Below are 15541 nucleotides of genomic sequence, written 5' to 3'. Positions count from 1 at the left end.
CCTGGACTGTTTTCGAGTACTTGATATATTGGAAAGTAAAAGTACGAAAAGCATGTTTTTAAGGTACATTTGGGGTCATGCTAGAATTTTTTTTAAAGATCGTTATACTACCTGAGGGTATAAGTTCTACTTTTCAAAATTCTTTCCGAGATTTTACAAAATCTTTTTTTTTTGCTTCTGAGATATCGTCTAGGTGTCGCACCTATAGTACAAAAATCATTTTTATGCTGAAGATGTGTTTTTACCAAATTTATTTGTTTTAAAAAATCCCTATGAATAACTAAGTATAACTTGTGTTTTTGAATTATATCTACATCTGTACCTACATAGGTTTGCAATTTTTGTCAAAAGCCACAAAGAAATCTGTATAGCCTAAATTTCGGGACTATTCGGGGAATGAACTTTCAGATCCCGAAAATCCCGTGAGGCAAAAAATTTCGAAAATCGTCATCACTATTCGATACATACCCTTAACGACTTTTTTTTAGGTACATACATATGTATACCTAATGCTAGCCAATCAGCACATACCAGTGAGCTGCAATTATACATCGTTTAAGGTTATTAGTGGACTAACCAAAAAATGAGTATTAGTGCGTATGCAAACAAAGAATGTCAAGCACTTATATCCACTAACACACATTTACATATTCATGCTTCGTAAAATGAATAACCGCTCATAAGCCACGAAGCAGTTCAGTACTCCATTGTCTTATTGAGCAAGAAAGTCAACTGTGTTATACGAAAACACTAATTGGAATAAGTAAGACTAACAGTGAAATAAAATGAATAAAGTCATATATAAAAGTCTTCTGACGCTAGCAACACAACGATGTACACGAAACTAAACTGAATGCAGCGCCAAAGCAGAACCGATGATAAACGGAGTATACAGTGTATTACACACGAAATCAACGTGCTACTGAAGTAAAGCAACTATGACATCAGTTTATACTCAACAGTGTCATATATGTATGGTACATATATGTTACGGAGTACTCGTATGTATTTTCTATTTTATGTGCTAATCACTCATAGTATTGTCTGTATTTGACTAAGTACACATTTAGACACAATTTTTTGGCGCATAACTAAGTGCACTAACTTTATTAGTCCTCAAAGCAGATCTCTGGTACATACGAAATATAGCCATGCGAAGAAGAAAAGGTATATGAAAAGTTTGTACAACAGGCGGTTTCGGAGGACTGCTGGACATGCTGGTATGCTGAAGTATTGAGCTACAGCAGCGTACGCGAAAATAGCAGTGGCAAATTTTATTATTTTCGACAATTTTAGAAAAAACTTTTTAACATTTTGTAACTGGAACTAAACAAACCAGACTAAGAGTTAAGAGGGACCTATGAATTGTTATATATATACGAAATATATATATAGCAGAGTGATACGTCTTTTATAATAAGTCAATGCATTTCATATATATGTATGTGTGTAGGTGCGGCTACACTTTTCTAGGCTTCAAGTGTACATTATAAATCTAGAAATAGCTTTTCAAACATTTATGAACAAACTGTATGATCTATGTTCCACACAATCATAACCGTAACAGAGATTTGGAATCGAGTCAACTTTATCAGCTGTTGTCTTATCAGTTTCCCATGCATGCGAGACCAACGACGGAATATTGACTTTCTTTACCCCGACAATCTAGGAACGATGTAAATAAATATCAATAAATATACGTATATTTAAAGAAAATGCAAGCAGAGCAAGATTAAGAAAATTTATTAAGACGAAACATAGAGGATTGTGCAATAAATCGGGGAGCATGCGACAACGATCAAAATTATTTTAGCATCAGTTTTAAAAAGCTTGCGCTGCGTGAAGGTGTATACATTGCACGATTTGCTTGGATAGTTCGTTATATTTTGTTTAGTCTATCATTCTAGTTGAAATGCTAACTTCAATGAAAAATATCGCCAACAATTTCGTCCTGCTACTTCTAGCGTCCTTTTTCATGGTGCCGCTGGGTATTGTAAACGCACAATTTTGGAAACTGAATGCTCGAAGTGATCGAGATCTCTTTATTCTTGAAACGAAAGCATTGATGCCTTCAGGTATCTGCTATAAAGAAGTACCGTGAGTAAATTAAAGGATTTTGATTTGAAACAAAATATTAATTGTTTTTTTTTTAATTAGCGGAAATACCAATGAGCCAACTTTAAAAATGCAAACCATCTCATATTGTTGCCCTGGCTACCGTCACAGTTCCCACTCATCAGCTATGCGTTGTGAGCCTATCTGCTCGGAGGATTGCTCTAGCGGTATTTGTACAGCTCCGGATATTTGCGAATGTTATCCGGGTTTTGAACGTGCTGGTGGACGCTGTGAGGAGCTGTAGATTATGCAAACTGTGTTTAGTATTAATTGTTATAAAACCTTATATTACTCAAACAAAAAATAATGGGTTTTGTAAAACTTTATAATAACTAGAAACGATGCACTTCATAACTTCTATAAATATTTTGTGGCTCATTGCTTTTCACGCCCAAGGGCGTCCCGTAGTCTACGCCTTTGTGCCCCCCCGCCCCCCCCCCCCCCCCACTTCCTTTCAGCAGCTCAGCAAGCCACAAGTACCCGCTGCTGCTCGCGCCTCACGGCGCCACCAGCTCTACGGCTGCTCCCACTCACACCTACAATCTCCGTAGTAGACAAAAACACTGCTACAACAACAACAACATCCACTTCAAATAATAATGGAATCAACTCAAAGACTTTGTGCAAAAAAAAAACTATATATGAAGAAAAATTATGAAAAGCACATACGATTGAACTGTTACTCTACAGCAGTGGTGCACCCGAGAGTTTCATAGAGCGTCGGCATTCCCCTTCATGTCGTGTGAGCCCAGCCACTGATATTTCGTAAAGCAAGCATTTTTAGCTCGTCCTTCAAGCACTATACATCGCACGCGTGAATTTCTAGCTCAAACGTTCTCCATATAAACACATTACTACTACTGCTCATATTCGAAGCTCTGCCGGCGTTGTGCTGCACGACCGCTCTACAGTCCGCATATTTCGTACATCTCTTTGGTAGCTCGGCAAGTGTGAGACTGGAACCAAGTATTTTTTTTTTATTTATAAAGGGCACCGAAAAATAAATAAATCATTGGTAAAAAAATGTATTTTTTTATTTTAATTTTTTCCTTTATCGCTTTCAAGTTTGTCCCCTCATTTCCATACAAATTTTCGTGCCACGGAAAAGTCATTTTCGGTAACTTCCCGTTGAACTAGACACTTGATACTTAGAACATAGTTCAGATCTGAGAGACATTACAATGCGAGTGGAAAAAAATCCGCTAGGTGGCACACGGATCGAGATATACAGAAAATTAATTTTAAAATGGTAATTTTGCGATCGATTTTTAACTAACTTCTCGGTGATCCAGAGACTTGAAACTTAGCACATAGTTTGCGAGTCGATGGCACTACAATTCGTGGAAAGTAAAATGCCGCCAGGTGGCAGACGAATCGCGATAAACGAAAATCCCTGAAAAAACGCAGGGAATCTTGCAATCGATTTTTGAGTAACTTCCCGGTGAGCTGGAGATATGAGACTTGAGCCGTAAGTCAGAACCCGGTGGCAATGCAATATTTTGCCAAAAAAATTACGCTAGATGGCGCATGGATCGAGATATTAGGAAAATTAATTTTAATTTGTGAATCTTTCAATCCATTTTTAACTAACTTCCCGGTTACCTAGAGACTTGTAACTTAGCACATAGTTCGAGACGTGGTGACAATACAATTTATAAGAAACAAACTTCCGCTCAGTGGTGCGCTAATTTAGATAACTACAAATCCCTGAAAAACGAGGGGAATCTTGCGATCGATTTTTGAGTAACTTGCCGATGAGCTAGAGATTTGAAACTTGGGCCGTGGGTCAGAACCCGGTGACAATGTAATATTTGATCAAAAAAATTCTACTAGGTGGCGCATGGATCGAGATATTAGGAAAAATAATTTTAATTTGGGAATTTTTCAATCCATTTTTAACTAACTTCCCGGTTACCTAGAGACTTGTAAATTAGCTCATAGTTCGAGAACCGGTGACAATACAATTTGTAGAAAACAAAGTTCCGATAGGTGGCATGCTAATTGAGATAACTACAAATCCCTGAAAAACGAGGGATAATTTGTGAATCTTTCCATCCATTTTTAACTAACTTCCCGGTTACCTAGAGACTTGAAACTTGGCACTTAGTTAGAGGCCTGGGGACAATACAACTTATAGAAAACAAAGTTTCGCTAGGTGGCGCACTAGTCAAGATAACTGCAAATCCTTTAAAAACGGGGGGAATCTTGTGATCGATTTTCGAGTAACTTCCCAATGAGCTAGAGACATGAAACTTGGGAAGTAAGTCCGAACCCGGTGACAATGCAATATTTTATCAAAAAAATTCCGCTAGGCGGCGCATGGATCGAGATATTGAGAAAACTAGTTTTAAATTGGGAATTTTGCAATCGACTTTTAACTAGCTTCCTGGATATCTAGAGACTTGAAACCTGAAATATAGTTTAAAACTCGGCGACAGTGCAATGTTTGATCAAAAAATTTGAGCTACGTAAACCGCAAGTCGAACTATTTAGAAGATTAGGCCATACCTTCTTGGCTAGCCTCCTGAGTGTTGCAGGCGTTGTAGAATTCCACCTCGTTGAAGGCCCAACTCAATGCACGTCCCTGCATACTTTTAGGCGTACGCGACTTTCACTACGATTCTTTTAGACTTTCAGGCGTATGCGAATTCACCACGATTTTCAGTTGTGCAAATTAAGTAGCTTACAAACGAGGTGGAATTCTCTTGTTATGATGCGAGGTGGAATTCTGTTGTTTTCGCCAGTGTTGTCAGCGAAAATTCCACTAATTCTATTAAATCTTGCTTGTTTGAACAAATAAATAAAGATAATAATTTTCACTTAGCAATTACTTAAATTACTAATCAAAGTTGCAATTGCCTTTTTGTAGGCAGTACAAAAAATTGAAAATAAAAAGATGATAAAAAAATTTTAAGGACTACCTTTATACAAATGGACCAAAAAATAGAAGGCAATTTTTCCTTTAATACAGACATAGTCTTGTTGAATTTTGACTAAAAAATTTTAACAATAGCTCTTGTAAAAGAATTTTGAGATTTAAAATTATAAAGGTAGAGTGCGTGTTTAAACTTTAAATAATCAATTAGTTAATCCCAAGTACATGGTTTGCCTTAAATTGAAAGATTGCGCTCCACCTTTATAGTTATAAATCCAAAAATTCTTTTACAGGAGCTATTGTTAAAGATTTTTAGTCAAAATTCAACAAGATTATGTCTGTATTAAAGGAAAAATTGCCTTTGATTTTTGGTCCATTTATATAACACATTTTTATATTAACATTTTTTTTATCATCTTTTTATTTAAAATCACTTCTGTTCATAACAAAAGGTTGAAATGACTAATATAAAGCGCCCTCGGATTAAGAAGATAAGAAATCAGTAACATATTCGCATTATGAATATTTAGCTAAAGCTAACAATAATTGCTCACTGCTGCCAACAAAAGCAGTTTATGTATGATTCCATGCCGCTACCGTCTTTGATACAATTAAGTCAAAGACAACAAAGCAAGATTTACACAGAGTAAACAAAAGTATGAATCTGTGCAAGTTCAATACCGGTGTTGAATCTCAGTTCAGAAAGTGACGTTATCAAATATTCTCAGAAGTATAAAAGACAACAAGAAAACAAAATGACAAACAGCTGTGATAGATATACATATAGCGTCGTAGTTGTTGTCAGATATTGCTGACGGGAAGCGGCGAGCGTCTAGTCTGTTGTTTAGAGAGTTCATACTCTCTAACAACACATAAGCCACTTAAACGGTGATGTGCAATAATGTCAATGGAATTGCGATCAATTTTCATTAACTATTTTTTGAATGCAGACTAAATTCAGTGACCTTAATTCGAGACGTTATTGACATTAATTATCTTCACAAGATCGTATTAATGTCAAAAACAAATTTCCAAACAGCCATCGAAAGGAAATAAATTTCCCGCACTTTTATAGACAAAATTTTTATTTTGTATCATCATACAATTAGAAATGTTTAATAGAATTAATTTCTTAATTAAAAAAAAAAATTATATACTTGGTTTTAATTCCAATTTTTGTTACATTGTGAAATTTTATTCATATGAATATCCTTACTCAAAAAAAAAATCCACATGAGAAAGTTTAGAACAAAAAACTTTTTAACTAAGCTTTAATACTTTACTTTTTCATTACGGAAAATAATAAGGATAAAATTTTTCACTTCTTATAATATTAAAAAAAAAAAATAATAATAATAATAAATAATTGGCATGATTTATGTACCTCCGAGGAGGCTAAGGACGAGCTGCTTTTTTAATATGCGTCGTGCTCCTTGAAAATTGTCCAAACAACGAGATGGGATCTGACCCTGAACGGCATTTGCAAGGCAGACGAATTTTCTCTGAGAAACTTTTCATGGCAGAAATACACTCGGAGTATTTGCAAATCACTTCCGAAGCGCAACTCCGCTGGAAAAGCTATTTTTTAATTGAAAAAACTGATTTTAAAATTTTGGATTTTTCTTTTCCCGGGACTTGAACCCAGGACCTTAGGTATGAGAGGCAGAGCACGCTACCACCACACCATGACGGCCGCCTTTATCATAATATGAAATTAGAATTTGGAATTAAAATACGTGCTTTATTTTATTCAACTTTTCGCTTGACGCGCCTTATTGTTGTAACTTTTGATTTATACCAACGATTTTTGGTATCGGCCGTTAATTATAGATCGAAAAAGTTAAATTCGAGAAATGAGTGTTATCGATGCTCCTCAGCTTTTCTCCAAGTAAAAAGTTTTTTATTTTATTTGGCCAAGACCAATGATATTTTCGATCGGATCATTTCGGAATTGTTTCAGGGATCGGTTTGATACTTAATCTTTATAATTTCTGTATACCCTTTATTAATAACTTGGGGATAGATTTATATAAATTTGGGGACAACCTTGGATTTTTTCGGGATAAATTCTGAATCTCTTCATGAATATTCTCCGGTACGTTTTGGCACCATTTTGGAATCATTTTTGGCGGTTTTAGATAATTTTTGGACTGTTTTCACGATCCCTTGAAAGATATTACCGGATTTCTTTCGTGATCAATTCGGGACTATTTTGCGATAATGTCTATACTATTAATGGATAATGTCGGGATAAATTCGCGATGATTTGAGGACAATATTGGGATTATTTTCGGGATTTCTTGACTATTTTTGTATCTTTCGATGACCCGTTCGGGATTGCTTTCGCGATCAATTCGATACTATTTCGGGATCATTTCGTTCCTAGCTGTGAGTCATATCGGCTGTGTTTTCAGGATGATTTAAGCCATTAATTGATAATGATATTTTCAGAATAAGTTTGTGATGGTTTTTGAACGATCTTTCGTATCGTGTGCGTTTTGCTTTTGGGATCATATGCGGATAAAGTGACAAGTCTCTTCAAAGTATTTTCTACCGGGAGTGGGGTTTGAACTTTTTACTTCATAGCCATTTTAGATTATTTTTTTATATAAAAACGAAAGTCAAGCCCAACAGAGGAAAAAAACCATCCTATTCACTTGATTATTCTGTATTGAAAATAAAAACACCGCACACTAAAATAATATTTTTGTACATACATAAGCGTTTTGAGCAAAAAAAAAATTAAATCCGTAGCTTGGATTTTAAAAACACATACACATAGGCGTTATCCATGAATACATTATGTAAGCAAATAAATAAATCTTTTCAAATAAATTTCGCGATGAAAAGAAATTCAGTTGAAGCGTAGCTTTCGTTAAAGTCGGACGTGTCTTATTTTAATAACCAGAAAACACAAAAATATTATTAACCACAAATTGGCACTCCAAGTGATCTCATCTTAATAATTTGCATGAAAAATGCAAACGCCCACTTTTAAGTACGGCGCACTGGTGTTGCTGCTGGCAATTGGTGCACATGCGCAAATAAAAACTTCTGGCATTAAGACACATCACCCCGCTGCTCCGAATTCAGGCAATTTAGTTTATAATGAACCCAATTACAATGCTAACAATTACACAGCACAATATAATCGCACCTTTGTGCCTGCTGACACCTATCAGGGTGGCTATGTGGGTGTGAATGGCATTAATCAAGATGACAGAACACATTACGCAGGTGGTAGTCAATTCGATGGTGGCAGTCACTTGGCTGGCGGTGGGGAATATCATTATTATGGTGCAGATAATAGCAATAAAAGCAGTTTCAATGGCGGTGGAAGTTACACCAATGGCGGATTATATAGCAGTGGAGATACTTACAACAGTGGTGGTGTTTACAATAGCGGCGGCAATTATAACAGTGATAATGGAAGTACTCGTCAACGTGTGCGATTACCGCAGTTTCTGGATGCCACAGCAGAGTTCATTAACAGGACACGCTCACAAATGGCATCTGGCATCTGTTACACAGAAGTGGCGTAGGTTTATGAATGGGGGTAAAACGTGTATGGAAAATTTGTTGTGTATTTGATTAAGCTCTACTAGTTTTTGACATAATCTTTAAATGTAGTCCTACCAATGCCAATATTTAACTTGAAAGGCGAGATTTAAGTGCAGTCTTATTTCGCTTTTATAGCGTTTAAAAAAAATAGGAAAAACTGCAAAATCAGCGCTCTATGGTCCATTTCAGATAAGTGTAACCATACTAATCAAGGACATACAACTAGAAAAACTTCTTATATTAAATTAGAAGCAACGAGGAAATTGAAAAAAATTTTTTGGGAAAAACGATAATCTACGTGGATGTTACAGCATCTTAGGCTTGCCAGATATATTCAAATATGTTACTAAAAATGTAGCAATTTTCAAAATAAACGCATTAGTGTATCAAATATATTTTCACACAAAAGCAAGATAGGAGACGCATATATTCCAGCAACATGCATACATAATTTAAGACAAATTGAATAATATTGAACTTATGACCCTAACATCCTCCTTGTGATGATAACCCTATTTAAACCAAACCAAGAACTAAATACTGTTTACTTAGTTCAATTTGTTTTTTGCGATTTGTACTGTGACTAACTTTTAATTTTTCTTATCTCATTGCTCAAGAGCAAGTATATGAGTGTTTGATTTGGTATTATGTGAAGTCTACAGCGACAAAAAATTTTTACTTTGCAAGTAAGTACTTAATTGTATCTTAGATCGTTTTCTGGACCCGTCCTCATTATCACATTTTTGTAATTGGGAATTTTCCACATACGTTTGCGAGTCTTGCAGGACCGATCATTTTTTATTGGCAAGTTGAATGTACCTCCATAGTATTTTTCGATTATGTATATTTTGAAGAACTCTGCTCATTTCAAGTGGATCACATATATTACATCAATACTCAAAAAACTAGGGGATGCAAACTAACAAACCTTAAAACTAAATTGTGCCCACGGCTATGGGTGACCCTAATGTACGCTTACCTCACTTTACTCAATTATGCAAATAAGTAATAAAAGCATTCAATTTGTAGTTCCTTATTATTTTTTTTTTTTATATTTAGCATCTTCTAATGACCTAATGATTGATTCGTTAGATGACAAAATTTGTTTCTCATTAACTGTGAGTTTGAAACCTATTTTATTACCTGATGGTTTTTTATAAATTTTCCTAGTAAGTTAATTATAGCAAAGTCGAAGGCAGAAACGATAGAATAGAAAAAATTCATTTCAGTTAGTCACCTTTTTTTATAAAATTAATCATAATTTATCATTCCTTCTTTAGCCTTTAGGTCTTCAGCTTAATTCAATTAAATCTTTTTTGAACAATATATTACTATTTTAAAAATTATTTTAGATTTATATTTTACAAATACTCTCTAGGCATATATCTAGGTAGAACTACCAAAGTTTACACAACCATTTCTATACCCATTTGCTGAGCGGAATATCACCCTAGCTCGGTTGCCGTTTCGAAAACATGTTATCCTTAAATCTTGTTGAAAGCACCATTTTTCAGAGTTTGTTCTAGAAACGTCGCATCTGAGTATAACTTAAGTATATTTTGGCGTGATATACGGCCTATATGAAACAAATCTTGAGATGCGGCGTTTTCGAATTGGTAGCAAAGATAAGATGATCTTCCACTCGGACGTCTATAACCACTATTTTTAAAAATGTTTATTCATTAAAATTCTTTTCAAGTACCCTCTCGCTAGTTCGCGATAAAACGGTGATCCCAGTCGGCAACGGTACCAGCGCTGACAAGAGCAAAATTCAAATTTGTTGCGATGGCTATGTACGTAACCCCCACGTCTACTCGCGCTGTGATCCGATCTGCTTTGATGACTGCCCGAATGGCATTTGCACGGCTCCCAACACCTGCGTTTGCATACCCGGGCATGTACGCAATCACGAAGATAAATGTATCTCAACATGCCCCATCGGCTGCGGTAACGGTATATGTGATGCAAAAAATCAATGCCAGTGTAAGACTGGCTACGCGCTAGAACCGAAAACACAACAATTTTGTATACCACAATGTACTAAACCTTGCGATTATGGCAAATGTGTAGCGCCAAACAAGTGTGACTGCTATGATGGCTACCGTTTCACGGCTGGTGGCATATGCGAGCCAAAATGTGACAACTGTGATAATGGCGATTGCACCTCACCTGGTGTGTGTACTTGCAAAAAGGGATTCCAAAGGATTGATGGCGTTTGTGAGCCTATATGTACGCTGTAAGTATAGCCCTGAGGAAAAGTGTTTTACTGCTTTTTAATTAAAATTTGTTATCTTCCCAACAGCGGCTGCGAGAAAGGACGCTGTGTTGCACCCGAAGTCTGCGATTGCGGCAGAGGTTTCGAGTTAGACGCCGCCGGCACGAAATGTGTACCTCACTGTGATCAACCTTGTTTGAATGGCATCTGTGATGGCGCGAATAGCTGCAATTGTAATCCTGGTTATGTATTGGATCCGATACAGAAGAATGTTTGTCAACCACACTGCGCGCAGGGTTGCCCGAATGGCTATTGCACTTCACCAAACTTTTGTGTCTGTAAGCCAGGCTATCGCAAATCGGGCATCAAAGGACGTCAAACATGCGTAGCGGTTTAAGATATGATTTATTTTCGTTAAACTTTGAGCCTACCAATCATTTCGAATAAATAAAATGCTAATAACACAATTTTTTTATATAACAAAAAAATATATATTATATTTACTAGTTGGGATTTTGCTCATGTGAAAATTGAAATCGGCTTCCTATGAATATCTCGAACTCGCGTCTCAGTTGTCGATTAAAGTACTCTTTTTGTTTATAGCCGGTTATGAGTTCATTCAACTGACTGACATCAATGCATCTGTCAATGAAGTGTGTCATTCCGATGGGACAAACGCAATATCCACTCCGATCACAAAGTCCTGCTCCACAAAGTTGTTTAGTTAATTTGCAACCGCATGTAGCCGGCTCCAAGCAGTCGCCGTAGTAGCCACAGTCTCTATTAAAAAAAGCTGTATTTATTTAAGTAGCCTGAATGCAAGTAGAATTATTGCAGAAATTTGGGTGCTTATACACGATAAGGATTGTGCGGGGATTAAAGCAAACGGGAAAGACTACGAGATGCTTTAAGATTAGAGTCAGTTCGAAAATACTTCCAATTGCTCATATTGGCAAACCTCAAATTTTTACATTACGACCAAATTTGACTTTCTATAAGTATTTTGCCCTCACTCTGATTAGGTTTTTTTTATAAGCTTATTAAAACCCGTAAAGATCAGCAAAAGGAAGTAAGGACGCCTTCGACTTTATTTAGACTTTCGGGATCTTCTTCTTCATCTATAAGAAACTTCAAACCCCATATTTTTACGTTCTAGTCGAATATGTTCCCGAATTAACTGCGATGCCCTAAGAGAGAGGAAGATCTTTAGGTGATCATCCACGTTAGAGATCTAAAGTGATAAAGGATAACTAAAAACTATCCCTCTCCTACTCAAGGCATACTGTCGTTGTCCGATTTGATGTCTTGTCACGAATAACCCTGAGTGTAAATCTGATTTGACAGTACGTTAGTGGACTCAATGAATATCGATGTTTGAATGATAGTTTGGCCACTTGGTCTTCTAATAAGCCGATCGCATATCTCCTAACTTCCTAATAAATTTTTAAGGTAAGACTCGCCTCAAAAACTAATAAAAACTAATTTTGTAACGATTGGTCCAAAATATACTGCGACGTCTAGCGTACATCTCTGACCAACTATACATGGCTACGATTTCCCAAATCTTTCAAGTGGATACTGCTGCCAGACCTCAAGGAAGTATCATAATGCTCGGTAAATGGCTTTAGTATATTCAATGCTCTAACCAAATTTTAAACATCGAATGGAGATCAATGACTTTTGAATGCTTCTTTTACGGGCAAAAAAGCTATCTTTTCTAATGTTAAAAATGCTGAGCGAATAGGAAATTACATACCTTCCCCTTCAAAATAATAATTATTAAAAAGTGTATGATGAGTCTGTGGGACATTAATTACATTTGGCTTGCCCTAAGTCCAGAATATGCACCTGAAAAGGATTCATATTGTGCAAAACAGAGTATCGGAGCTTTTGAGTCGAAAAATGTGTAAATGGGAAATTTGAAAAAATATCAGAATGCAAATGAACTCTGAATCCATCTTAAAATATTAGATGCATTATCTACAAGTGGCAGCAAAAATCAAAGATAGGTGAATCTGGCTCACGTCGATGGAAATTTTGGTTAAGTTCTTTCCAGTAAGAGAATGATTTTATTGCTATAAATAATTCCACTAACCGGTTGCATATTGGCTCGCAGTTTGTGCCTCTAAACTCATAACCGGCGAAGCATTTACACAATCCAGGCCCAATACAAATCCCATCACGACAATTATCCCCACAATCGGGTAAGCAACTGGTAGTATCGGCATCATATTTATAACCAACGCGACATTGACAATTATTTCGTGACTCACAGAAACCATTTTCGCAACTTCTGTAAAATATGTTTTGAATAGTGTAAAAGAAACCCTTTAAAATATTTGACAAAACTAAGTACATACTTACATGTAGCACTCAGCCTCGCATACATTACGCATGGGACGCTTAATATAACCCTGGAAGCATTGACACTTATTCGGACCTATGCACTTGCCATGACCACAATCGGGTGTACAAATCGGCTGACAAGCCATATCCTGCGTCATTTTATAGCCCTCGACACAATCACATTTACCTGGTGCCATACATTCCTGATGCGTGCCACACGACTGCCGACAATTCGGGCGACAAAATTTACTCGTCTCTAAATCCAGCGTATAGCCAGGATCACATTGGCATGTGCCATTCAAATAACAACGTCCATGTTCGCATGCAATCGGGCAAGTGTGCACACATGCGCCGAGTTCGTTGCGTATGAATTCGGCAAAGCATTCACATTGATTGGGCGCGTGGCAAAAGCCATTACGACAGTTATTTGGCGAAACAGCTGAGCGGTCGGGCACGCATTGATCGGCAGCGAAATGGGCGCGCGTGTAACCGTCACAACAGACTTCGATGCGTTGCCAGTGGATTGTGGATCCATTGCCATGTAGAGGCGCGTCCAGTGAGGTTTGAAAGAAACGCGCACTGAGTTGGAAAATGAGTTAAATTGATTATGCTATGTTATGAATTTGGAACTCATTTGAAGAAATACTCACGGCACTTCGCGCTGGCACTTGTGTTCATGATTATTTGGATCGTTATAGTGCAAGGAAAAAGCACCAATCTCATAGTAAATATCACCATATAACTGCTCGGTCTTGTCGTTTTGTGTTGCGGCGCATAGAATTGTTGCAATAAAAAGAATGACTGAGAGAAGTATTGATCTCGAAAGCATTTTGGTGTATGCTCTGTGTATATATTTTTGTAAATAAAACTAGTGTTGGAAAAAGACCAACATTTTATTACTCCTGAAATTTATTCTAAAAACTGAGGTACACAACAATTATGTTTGTTTTTATATTCACTGATCGAACTGTCAAAAGCAATGGAAATGTCAGTTGCTTGATAATAAAACGATGAACGCGCTCAGCAAAGGGAAATCTAATCAGTAATTGTAATGTTACTTTTCTGGGGCAAGTCGAACTTTGATAAGTACTTAAAGTAAGTCGCCGTTTTTTCAACACGTATTTTTTGCAGTTCATTTTCCTAATCTACATATATATAAATGATGATTTTTCGGAAAATTACTCGGATCCATGCCTCTAATAGGAATATTAAAATTCGTTTCATCTTTGCAAATATTTCACGAAAGAATACCAAATTGGTTAAACAGATTCCATATATGAGTGGGGGTGTAGTGAGACTAACAGTTGGAGTGGGAGTGAGAGTTGGAGTGGGAGATGGAGTAGGTGAATGGAAGTAACTGTGTCTGTTTAAAAAATGAGTCAGGTAGAAGTCGACCTCTTCGTAAGGCCGCTCCAACTATGGGTTTAGTTCGATAATTAGTTCCGTGGTCCACTTTCCTGCAGTACTGCTCTTCCACGTTCGTTGCCAGCATCTCTACTCGCTTCTGTTCCGCTGTTGAATATTGCTCTTCGCTCTTCAGCGATATGATATATTTGTATGGTTCCTGGAATTATGAGAACAAGTTCAGCGGAGACCGTGTAGTAAGCTGAAGCAATTCGTAGCGACCCTCTTCTTTTGATGGAGGTGAGGGTGGTTCGCTGCTTCCTGTGCTTCATTGCGTCCGCCGAAATTTCACGACCATATAAGAGTATAAAATCTGAACCTAATGCATGCAGCTTCCTTTTGCAGATTTTTGGTCCTCCTGTGATTTCTATTTATCTACTGAGATTCGCTATAGAGTGCGCAACCCTTTCGCAAGCTCCTCAATAGTGCTCCGAAACGGCCGGTTTTTATTTGCTGGTTCCTAACCGTCATATTCCTGATAGTAAGAATATGCGTCTTCGTGAAGATGACGGTCTCCTTTTTTGCTATTGCTAGGTACAGGACGCGACCTTTTTATACACAGCTGAGTAAAGCACACACAGTATATTAATTTTGTTCGCATAACCGTACCCCGTAACGGCATAAACTAATCGAGATAGATATAGACATCTATATATCAAAATGATCTGGGCGAAAAAAGAAATTAATTTAGCAATGTCCGTCCGTCTGTCCGTAAACACGATAACTTGAGTAAATTTTCAGGTATCTTAATGAAATTTGGTATGTAAGTTCACGGGCGCTCATCTCACATCGCTATATAAAATGAACGAAAACGGTCCATAAGCACGCCCACTTTTTCGAAGTCGAAAATTTCGAAAAACCGAAAAAGTGCAATAGTTCATTACCAAAGCTATGAAACTTGGTAGGTGGGTTGACCTTATGACGCAAAATAGAAAATTTGTAAAATTTTGGACAATGGGCGTGGCACCGCCCACTTTTAAAGGAAGGTAATTTAAAAGTTTTGCAAGCTGTAATTTTGCAGTCGT

General features: G+C 36.8%; 2 protein-coding genes across 3 annotated transcripts; one reads left to right on the top strand and one right to left on the bottom strand.

Annotated features, from left to right (window-relative positions):
* The first annotated feature begins 7842 nt into the window (after positions 1-7842).
* On the top strand, positions 7843-11259 carry NimB2 (Nimrod B2). Its single transcript, XM_067764077.1, has 3 exons — positions 7843-8528; positions 10251-10787; positions 10854-11259. The coding sequence occupies exons 1-3, from the start codon at positions 7969-7971 to the stop codon at positions 11161-11163; spliced, it is 1407 nt and encodes a 468-aa protein (XP_067620178.1). The 5' UTR covers positions 7843-7968; the 3' UTR covers positions 11164-11259.
* NimB1 (Nimrod B1) lies at positions 10296-14045 on the bottom strand. 2 transcript variants are annotated; one of them, XM_067764079.1, is made up of 4 exons: positions 13763-14045; positions 13131-13691; positions 12862-13059; positions 10296-11546 (listed from the first exon to the last, which is right to left on the bottom strand). In XM_067764079.1, the coding sequence occupies exons 1-4, from the start codon at positions 13939-13941 to the stop codon at positions 11270-11272; spliced, it is 1215 nt and encodes a 404-aa protein (XP_067620180.1). In that variant the 5' UTR covers positions 13942-14045; the 3' UTR covers positions 10296-11269. The 2 variants fall into 2 exon arrangements, with proteins under 2 accessions (XP_067620180.1, XP_067620181.1); XM_067764080.1 differs by having other exon boundaries at positions 11430-11559.
* Positions 14046-15541: the final 1496 nt, after the last annotated feature.

Source organism: Eurosta solidaginis, chromosome 2 (genome assembly GCF_040869045.1).
Source record: "Eurosta solidaginis isolate ZX-2024a chromosome 2, ASM4086904v1, whole genome shotgun sequence".
NCBI lineage: Eukaryota > Metazoa > Arthropoda > Insecta > Diptera > Tephritidae > Eurosta > Eurosta solidaginis.
Note: the sequence above shows the minus strand (reverse complement) of the source record. Positions and strands in the feature narration are given on the sequence as shown.

What these genes read in the sequence shown, in the direction of transcription:
- NimB2 (XM_067764077.1), top strand. Translation starts at nt 7,969, where the DNA reads ATGCAAACGCCCACTTTTAAGTACGGCGCACTGGTGTTGCTGCTGGCA. An exon ending in ATCTGTTACACAGAAGTGGC is followed by an intron (nt 8,529 to 10,250) that starts GTAGGTTTATGA and finishes ATTCTTTTCAAG; the next exon opens with TACCCTCTCGCTAGTTCGCG. An exon ending in TGTGAGCCTATATGTACGCT is followed by an intron (nt 10,788 to 10,853) that starts GTAAGTATAGCC and finishes TCTTCCCAACAG; the next exon opens with CGGCTGCGAGAAAGGACGCT.
- NimB1 (XM_067764079.1), bottom strand. Translation starts at nt 13,941, where the DNA reads ATGCTTTCGAGATCAATACTTCTCTCAGTCATTCTTTTTATTGCAACA. An exon ending in TGCGAGGCTGAGTGCTACAT is followed by an intron (nt 13,060 to 13,130) that starts GTAAGTATGTAC and finishes CATATTTTACAG; the next exon opens with AAGTTGCGAAAATGGTTTCT. An exon ending in TGCGAGCCAATATGCAACCG is followed by an intron (nt 11,547 to 12,861) that starts GTTAGTGGAATT and finishes TTTTTTTAATAG; the next exon opens with AGACTGTGGCTACTACGGCG.